At 39.6% G+C, this 10,123-nt stretch overlaps 1 protein-coding gene and 1 pseudogene across 1 annotated transcript; one reads left to right on the top strand and one right to left on the bottom strand.

Moving 5' to 3' along the window:
* Positions 1 to 142: 142 nt before the first annotated feature.
* LOC122040136 lies at positions 143 to 2,635 on the bottom strand (annotated as a pseudogene).
* Positions 2,636 to 3,939: 1,304 nt separating this feature from the next.
* LOC122042593 (septum-promoting GTP-binding protein 1-like) lies at positions 3,940 to 6,151 on the top strand. Its single transcript, XM_042602770.1, has 6 exons — positions 3,940 to 4,335; positions 4,426 to 4,549; positions 4,629 to 4,725; positions 4,816 to 4,855; positions 4,964 to 5,047; positions 5,836 to 6,151. Exons 1-6 carry the CDS (start codon positions 4,042 to 4,044, stop codon positions 5,998 to 6,000), a joined length of 804 nt encoding a protein of 267 aa, XP_042458704.1. The 5' UTR covers positions 3,940 to 4,041; the 3' UTR covers positions 6,001 to 6,151.
* The last annotated feature ends 3,972 nt before the right edge of the window (positions 6,152 to 10,123 follow it).

Raw genomic sequence — 10,123 nt, 5'->3', positions numbered from 1 at the left:
ATATATAAAATCACGAAAATAATTATACATTAATGCTAAACATAATGTAACCTATCGACACAAAAGCTTATCATGCTAAACATAATTATACAATCAAAATAGTATGACAAATTTATTAGGGCAGTGCTAAGAGTGTCTTATGATAAATTATTTAAGTATTAAACAATTAAGCTATTGATAATTGATCCAATCGGCTAGTGATTACAACAAAGACATGCAACGCCTGCTTGTTCTTGATTCATTCATGGGTCTAGTGAAGAACACTTTGCCATCGGAAATGATTGTGTGCGCCCTAAAACTTTATCGAGCGGCTTCCCGCGCCCCATGGTGAAACCTCGTGTGCCATCAGGCATTCTAGGGGCCGGCAGACTCATCAGCTTACTTGAGGCTTCTCCGATTTGGTTCAAGCCTTGCCCGTGTGACTTGGCTCGACCCCTCCCCCAACTTTTTCGAGCCCCGTTTTGATTCTCCTCATTCTGTCGAAATAACTAAGTAAATATATACCAATTAACTAGACATTCAAATATTCAACCGTAATTGAAATCAAACACTCTACTTTTAAAATTAGCAACCGGTTAGACCCGGCCATGATTTCACGGCTAGTGTGAAATCATGGTCGGGAGGCCACTCAACTAACTCAGTCGCAATTTTGTGATCATCTCCACCGTCTATTCAAGCGGCCGCGGGTATAATTTGAAAAAAAAAAATGTGCCTAAGTTACTAATTTTAAAAAGTCAAATGTGCTATTTAAATATATACAAAATTTAGGTGGGTGGTTTAAGTGCGCAATATTGATGCTTACATTGTGGTCAGGAACTTGATCACTGTGAGTAGATCCCAAACTCTGTGAAGATGGCGATTGATCGTCCTCACAATACATGTCAAAATGATCGAACCCTAATTTCTTATTTCTCATCACAGATTTTGGCTGCAAATGGAAGTATACACACATGTATATATATATCCTTTTTTTCCAAAAAAAAAAAGGCTATAAATGTGCTAAATTATCAGTAAAGGTAGAGAAAATTACAGAGCATTTCTGCATCGTTCGAACTCGAAGCCCCTTTCTCCAGTTCCTCTCGTCATTTAGTTTTTCAACCTGCACAATATTCATATATAATTAATCTCCTTAACGACAATCTTCACTTCCAAATCTGACAAAAATTTATCTTCTTTGAAATCCAGCACTGTTCTTTGAATGCAATAATGTACTGTTCTTTGATTTACTAATCTGTTTACCGCTTTCTCGGCTTGATCTGCAGTCTCATACTCCACCAGCGCATGCAGCTTGTTACAGATCAATAAATCATTCTTAGAACTCCTCGCTGAACTCGGCTCTTGAGGATGGCATATCCTGATGTTCTTCACACTGATCAAAACAGAAGATTATATATTTAATTTCACCTCTTTGATCTTGAAAACAATCATGAATAATGTCGATCGACTTATATATTTTCACCTCCCAGCGACGCCAAATATCTTCTCCAGGTTCTGGCGTGAGTAATCCTCAGGCAAGTTTTCTACTACAACTGTGCGAGACTTCAAAAACAGAGACAAAAAAATTAGAAGTATAACAAAACACGATGCTATAGATTTGAGTGTTTACTTGGAGCTCCTCTTTGTCTCGTTCAGTGAAGAGCTGTTTACGTTTGATCTTCTTGCCATCCTCGCTGAGAACCTGTGAATCGAAGTTGCCATATATATCTTCTTAAAAGCGAGGAGAAGAAGAAGAAGAAGAGAGAAATGAAGGAGATGCATGAAACACTATTCACAAGCTTAGAAGAGGTACGAAGGGCCTTAATGAGCGTGTAGTTATTGACGTCGAGAGCTTTGATCTTCTTCCAAGACGCCACCACTGACATTGGCACTGAAATATATACACGATTAATTTAACATAATCGACGAGGAAGCATGAAAGGAATGTGTTCTTCACCGTAGCCTTCTGGATCTCTGTTCATGATCTTCATCAAGAAGTCGTTGGCGACGAGGTTCGCGTCGCTGAACTGGTACTCCACCTGCAGTTGCAATTCCACAAACACGTTAAAGGCGCGGGTAGAGATTCAGGGACGAAGATTTCTGAAGCAAAGAACCTGCCTGCTTTACGATCTTCTGGACCAGATCGCCGTTGCTGTTCTTCGAATGGCTCGCGCCGCCGCCCTTTTCGTGGAGGTCCGGTGCAAAATGAGGAGGAGGGTCCAGCTGGTCCGCGAGACAGAGCCATTCCGGCCCCAGTGGCCCAGCTGGTCCGCCGAACTGAAGGTAAGGAAAGAAGCACTCGGCTGAAAGGGAGGGCGGCGCTGCGACCGGTTGCAGGTGCGAGCGCGGCACGAACTCCGGAGCGTGGACGTTCAACTTGGACGACGACCTTGGGCTCGAGACACTCCCCCGCTCCGACGACGCTACCGCCGCCATTGTCTCTTCCTCCACCACTTCCTTGATCTTCTCTTCTTCTCCTCTGATTTCTTGGGCCATTTTCTTCCCCCCTTCTCCGCCCTTCTGCTCTGTTCTTATCTATCTCTTCGAGAGTTCTTCCTCCATATTCTTCTCCTCTTCTTTTCTCCTGAGATCTGTGGTGGGAGCTTTTAAGGGGACTGTTTCCTCCTAGTTTGTCTCCATCTTGTTCGCCAAAAACTCCTCCGGCGTTGACCAAGAGATGGAGGCAAAATATGTAATTCTAAATTAATGCATAATTAATGTGCTTTAATTTCATTAATTAGATCGAGTACCGTTGAGATATCTTAACTGAACAATTATGAAATGAATTTTTGAGAATCGAGAATAATTAAGATTTTAATTATACATATTTTCAAATATTAATTTATAGTTGAGAACGGATAATTCAGGATACACTTTAAAAAACAAAAAAAACGAGGCGGTAAGCATAGTGTGGCCCCGCTCCCAGTATATATACACATATATAATTTTAATTTCTCATCTAATAAACAAAAATAATAAATTTTCAATCATCGAATCGTTATATTAATCAGGATCTATTATATTAATATCTTATTTTTTATTCATTCTGAAAATAATTCTAAAATTTATTAATAATTTTTATAAACACATCAATGAGCTATTAAAAATAGTAAATTTTTTTAGTTTCATATTTTAAAATGCTCAACACTATGAATAAATAAATTTCTATAAATATCTTAGTTAATAATATTAAAAAATATACTCTTATTAAATTTTTAACTAAGATTAAATATGACATTAACTTATTTTTTAGGCGATCCGTAACACATGTACACAATCGTTAATTTTACTATCTTATTATTTTATTAAAAATCTTTCCCCTTTACTAACTAATTTTGGTGAAGTCTAAAATGCATTTATGTTAATGTCTTTTTTCTATTTACATTAAAAATAATTCTAAGGTTTATTAGTAATTCCACAAGCGAAATAATCAGTGATCTAGAGTTTGAGACTCAGCTACAACGTATTTTTATGAATTTTTCTTATCATTAATTTTCTCTGGTTGTTTTATATAAAAAAAATATAGTTCTCTTTAATCCCATATCTTAAAATTGACAATACTATCATCAAAGAATCTATAAATATTTTAGACCGACGATATTAAAAAATATATTTTTCTTAATTTTTTTTACTAAGACAAATATAATATTAAATTAAAATAATTTTTTTTTTTTATAGATATGATTCTTTAGCATCACTATTATATAGGTTTAATGAAAATATTACGCATGTGTATGATCATACTAATTTATATTAAAAATATTTATGAAGTACACGTATTCCAACTTGAGCCGGCATGTTGGACCGACCGGGCAGTCCCGGTCAACTCCCGACCAAAAAGTCGTTAGTCGCCAAACTAAGTCGTTTCGACTTTCGACGTGGTTGATTGATCACTACAATTAATAAAATTAATTCACTTTATTTTAATAAATTAAATAAAAATGCATAATATCCCTTTTTTTAGCTTCTCCTCCACTTTCCTACCCAACCCAGCTTCCTCCTCATCCTCTTCCTCTCTCTGATGGCCAACCTCCTTCCCGGTAACGCCTCCGCCTCCGCCTCGCCATGAGTGGCCTCACCGTCGACCTCCGATGGTCCCGGGTCCTGAGTCTCTCCCGTCTCCGCCGCTTCCTCCGCCTCCTCCTGCGCCGCCTCCTCTCTTGTTCCTCCCCTGGCGGCCGCGGCCGCTACCGTCGCCTCAAGGCCCAGATTTCCTCCCTTCCTCAGATCGATCTCGCGCAGTGCGTCCGTCCCGTTGCCTCCGGAGCTCGGACGGATGCCGTCGAGGCGGATCCGGACCTGGTCACTCTCAAGATCAGCCTGCTTGGTGACCAACACACAGGAAAGACAAGCTTCATGGTATATGGATTTGCAACCCTAAATATAGTTTTGCTTTTTGAAGAATTAGTTCCTCTATTTGATTTTTTGTTTTCTCTCTTTTCTCTGTAGATGAAGTATTTGGGTGATGCGGAAGAACAAAGAGGGCTAGAAATTACAGGTTTAAATTTGATGGACAAAGTCTTGGATATTAAGGGAGGAGCAAGAATTGCTTTCAGTATTTGGGATGTAGGAGGTAATTACTTTACTAATCAGGCAGAATCGAGCTTCGTTTTCTTCATCTTACTGGAGAGATTGCCATCGAGAACTTGCAGGTGATGCCAAATTTCTTCATCATGTTCCTATAGCTTGTAAAGACTCTGTGGCGATTCTCATAATGTTTGACCTCACAAATCGCTCCACTCTAAACAAGTTAGTTTCTTTTCCCCTCAAAATTTTCCTGTAATCAATCATCTGATTCAATATGAATCATTGTGATATTTTCTCCTTTTTCGCATTTAGTGTCATTGTCTGGTATCAGAGAGCAAGAAAATGGAACAAGGTGCTAATCTTCCTCCTGGTTTTCTTTTATGGATGCACTAAAACTGTATGATATGGTTTTCTTTGGGATTTTAGTGATGGGGCTGACGATCTTTTTGGTTCAATTTAGGCAGCAATTCCTATTTTAATAGGAACCAAGTTTGATGATTTTGCTCAACTCCCTCTTGAAATGCAATGGGCTATAGTGAATCAGGTAATTTTGCTTCACAGTACGTTGCCACTGATAGGAAATGATTTTTTTTTTTTTTTTTTGGGTTCCTTCTGAGTTTTGAATGAGTACAATGATTGCTAAGCTTTTTTTTCCATCTTCATTCATGATTTGATTGACTACAATTGCCTGGCCAAAGTACTGCAGTAGGGTCTCCATGAGGTTTCAACTTTGGGTGTGTGAAAATTTCATCTGATAAGATCATGAAACTGGTCCATAGGATTTCATTGCATTTACCTCTGTTGAAAGGAAAGAGAAGGAATTGGAATTAAAGGAGGAAGTAGATTCATGAACTGAATAAGTAGGCAACTCATCGCCGACTCAGCTTGTTCAACCCACTCGATGATGGCTTATTCGATCAATTCTCTTGCAACCCATTTGACTTGACTAATCTGTCTGCTTATCGGACCCAATTGTCCTAATAAAGTCCTTTGTTCTTTAGTCCAACTAGCTCAACTAGCCAATTTAGTCTGATCGGACCAAACCAACTTGTCTCAATCAATTCATCCAACTCACTTAGCTCGACCAACCTAATCATATGAATTGGCTTGTGCAACTTGTTTGACTAGATCGATTGAATGAGGTCGACAGATTGGCCTGATAGCTAGGCTCATTTGGCATAATTGATATGGCACAACATTAGTTTTATAAAATTTTCATAATTTATGATACACTTACTATGTAAATTGAAATTGATACAACATTATAATTATCACTTTGCTCTCTAACTAAAGTGGATAATCTGTGGATTTGTTTATTGTACGGTTTGGCAGGCCAGAGCATATGCGAGAGCAATGAAAGCGACGCTATTCTTTTCGAGTGCTACCCACAACATAAACGTCAACAAAATCTTCAAGTTCGTGGTGGCCAAGCTGTTTAACCTGCCATGGTCCCTCCATAGAAATTTGACCATTGGAGAACCGATAATAGATTTTTAAGGTTCTCAGTTTTGGCTTTCGTGACTCATTCTTCCCTTCTCTTTAGAACAAGTGCGAAATTGTAAATAGCAGCACAGGCCTACCTTTTATTCAGAAATAACAGTTCAGAATTACTTACAGATAAATAGATGCGATGCTCTTATTTGACAAATTATTATTATTATTATTTTGTTTTTATTCATCCAAAATATAAGAGACGAACATTTAGAGCCGGAAGCATGATGCGGAAGAAATTTATCCCGCATCATCGGGAGTTATCATAGAACTCCAAAACAATATAATAGAGAGAAGAAATGATATTAAAAAAAAATTAGAATAATGTATTGTTTGGGAGGAGGTGAGGGAAGGGAAGGGAAGGGAAGGGAAGAGTAATGATGGGGAAGGGAAATTTGAAATTATGATTGGGAGGAAGTGAGCTATGGAAAGAAAAGGTAAGGAAGGGTAATCTTTTTTATCATGAAACTAAAGAATTTGTTACACCCCGATTTGGGATGTAAGGAAGGGTAAGGAAAATTAAAAAACATTATGTTTCAATTTTATCCTTATTTTATTATATTAATTCTAAAAAATATTATTTTAGGTATTCTTTGCGTTACGACGAAAAACACTCGCATTGCCCAACGCTTGTACTCTATCAATGCTGACACCGACTTTGACGAGACGCTGATGCCGACACCAACTTCGACACAGACAACAACTTTGACGCGGATGCTGACACTGATTTCGATGTCAACGTCGATGTCGACGCAGACTTTAACAAATGAGCTACAATTACTTGAATGCGTAAGTCTTAACCTGTAAATATATGCAAGATGCACTGGGTTTTTGAACACATATCTTTAATAAAAATGAGGGTAATTTTATAACTTTATATATTTAACCGTCATTACTCTCACTTTCCTCCCAAACATGGTAAAGTTATCTTTATGACTTGCTAGAAGGAGGGTTGAAATACTTTAATAGCTTCCTACAATGGTTAGCTTGCACAGCAAAAATCTAATACTTAATACAAAGACGAAAGTTAAACTAAAGACAAGAATAGAAATGTAAACCAATACACGTCGATGTAACGTGGTAAAGAGATTAGGGCTCTTACTCCACGGTTGTTCGTAAGGTGGACGATCCCTTAATCCGTCGGTGGATTAACCCCCAAAAATTTCGGCTAGCACAATCCTTTTTGTTTGTGGATAAACCTCGCCACAACTCGACCAAGAGTACTCAGATTGTTAGGGCATTAGTTGACTACTAATTAGGGTTAACCACCACTAATTTTGTCAACCTTAACTAAGCTTCTAAGCCTTGGTTATATAGGCCACGGGTTGGAAACCCCCGTCTACCAGTCGACTGGTGAAAATACCAGTCGACTACTCTCTGTGGAGATTTGATCGTTACAACCCAACAGCTCGACACCAGTCGACTGGTGAAAGTACTAGTCGACTGCTCCACACTGGCCGAGTGAATAAAAGCATTCTGTTCGCTCCCAGTCAACTATACCAGTGGACTGTCATTTCCATCAGTCAACTGGTATCTCGAGTACAGTTTCTCAGCACTCTGACCCTCATCCTTATGACTCACTTGACTCTTCATTGCAACCTTGACCTCTTGCATTCAAGCCTATTTCCTTTGACTCTCGTCCCTCGGATGCACCCAAGCCTGCGGCTTGTCCCAATGTCATCCATCGTGTATACCTCGAAGTCACTTCCCTTGGCCCTTGTCTTTGCTACCTTGTCCACAGTCCCTCGGATGATCCATCCTTCACCGGACTTGAAGCCATCAACCTGAGTCATATGTGTATCCTGCAAACCTGCACAACTCAAATACACATATCAAATACAAGGGTGAATCAAACTTAAACCCTTTGCCCAAACACCAAAATACATGGTCGCACGGACCATTGTGATTGCTCCAACAATCTCCCCCTTTTTGATGTTTGACAATACGTTTAAGTTAGGGGAAATATAATAGCAAATAAACATGCTAAAAACAATGAACTTACGTTGCTAAGGATACACACTTGGACTTACACCACTGAATGGACTTACATTGCCAAGGCTACACACTTGGACTTACACCGCCGAATGGACTTACGTTGCCAAGGCTACACACTTGGACTTACACCGCCGAATGGACTTACGTTGCCAAGGTTACACACTTGGACTTACACCGCCGAATGGACTTACGTTGCCAAGGATACACACTTGGACTTACACCACCGAATGAAATTATATTGCCAAGGATACACACTTGGACTTACACCGCTGAATCAAAAATGCAAACATGCATTAGAACTTATCCCAAGGCTCCCTCGACACCTATGCACCCCATTGAGGTAGGAATTTTACCACAGGGCTATTTAAGAACCTATCACAAGACTCCCCCTACACCTATGCTCTCCATTGAGCTAGGAATTTCATGCAAAGACATTTAAGATTTTTCCAACTAAACCTTACTTCTCCCCCTTTGCCTAATATCAAAAAGCTCCAACAATATCCCAATTGTCGGAAATTTATTATCCAAATTGATCCTAAACTCATTCATGTATTTACCCCCCCTAGGATCTCATACACCTATACTATTAGCGCAGTGGGGCTGGTAAGAGGGCGCAACGTCTGTTAAAAAATAAAACAAAATCTTTGTTTGTTTTTCCAACTAAGATTATTAACACTATCACAATAATTATAAACTTAAATGAACAACTAATACAATTAAAAGAGGCTAACAAGTTTAACTTGGTTACAACCTAGGTGGTTGTTAATCCAAGGCGGTTACAAAACTCCACTAGAAATATCTTCTTCGTGTAGGCGGAGAAGCCTCTTATAATCTATAAAAAGCTAAGAAAAGACTAGGAAATTGATTACAGTAGTTGTTGTGGTATTTTCTAGCTCCATGAGCCTTTTTATAGCTCCTGAAAATCCTATCCGTAGCTTGAGGGCGCCTCCCATGGACTTGGAGGGCACCTCCAGCAAGGCAACGACTAGAAATCTAGTCGAGGGCACCTCCCATAAGCATGGAGGGTGCCCTCCATGCTTATGGAGGGCGGCTTCCGCCTGAAGGTGGCGGAGGTGCGGGCGTGCCTCGAAGGCGCCTTCAACCCTTATTGAGGGTGCCTCCATCAGTCTTTACAACCTCTCTCTGCTCTGCTGCTGCTCCGATCGCCTGGGTGATTGCGGCCAACCGAAATAGGGTTCACCCGAACCCAATTTCTGGCTTTCTCCTCGAGCAGGCTTCCGTTCCGGCTTCTCATCTCTCGAACGTCGCATACGTTCTTCTTGTCCACCAGTGTACTCTTCCGCAGCATCTCATCTTTCGGATGCACCAAGCCCGTTGGCTCCCTTCCCGTGTTATCCTTCTCGCTAGCTGCATCTTCCGCTCGACTTCTTGTGTTCCTAAGCTCCTACACACTTAGACACAAGGATCAACACAAAATAGGACCTAACTTAACTTGGTTGATCACATTAAAACAACCACGGGGTTCAACATATACGAGCTAACTGGGTCAAAATCAGTGTTGAAAATAATTTCAGACTGGTATCAGTCGACTGCTATAAGCACCAGTCGACTACCCTTATCGAAACAAACTCACAGAACTATTCTGTGTTCGATAAACACTATTACCAGTCGACTTGTAACTACATCAGTCGATTGACACACTGTTTTCAGCCGAAATAACATTTTGAACCCAACTTCAGAAATGCGCCAAATATTCTACAGACATCCAAATATCTCTAAATTTTGTGGAGAGGTATGTTTTACCCATGTCTACTTGTGAAAAATACATTCAAAAATATATCTATCACCAATCCCAAGATTGATACAAAACCCAAAACTAGCTAAATGGTTAAATTGAACCTTGACCTAAAGTCCTAGTTTTGACTTCCTCTTAATGCATTTTGCCCATGCTAAACCACAATGCATCCCTAGCATTGGTTTTCTATGGCATATATACATTCAAAACTAATTATCATACAATATGACCCCAATGCCATATTTTCTTGCATGAAACACAATCCAGTTGTGCTAATTCCCTAATGTTGAGACTCAAATTCATCTCCAAACCTTTTGGCACACTTCATTGTTGGTGCAACCTTAGGTCAAGGTTGACCTGGTTGACCTAACTCGAGTT

Source organism: Zingiber officinale, chromosome 2A (genome assembly GCF_018446385.1).
Source record: "Zingiber officinale cultivar Zhangliang chromosome 2A, Zo_v1.1, whole genome shotgun sequence".
Taxonomy (NCBI): Eukaryota; Viridiplantae; Streptophyta; class Magnoliopsida; order Zingiberales; family Zingiberaceae; genus Zingiber; species Zingiber officinale.
This window is presented reverse-complemented; position numbering and strand designations above follow the sequence as displayed.

Coding starts and splice junctions, on each gene's coding strand:
- LOC122042593 (XM_042602770.1), top strand. CDS start 4,042: ATGAGTGGCCTCACCGTCGACCTCCGATGGTCCCGGGTCCTGAGTCTC. Junction 4,726..4,815: donor AATCGCTCCACTCTAAACAA/GTTAGTTTCTTT, acceptor TTTCGCATTTAG/TGTCATTGTCTGGTATCAGA. Junction 4,856..4,963: donor GAGCAAGAAAATGGAACAAG/GTGCTAATCTTC, acceptor GGTTCAATTTAG/GCAGCAATTCCTATTTTAAT.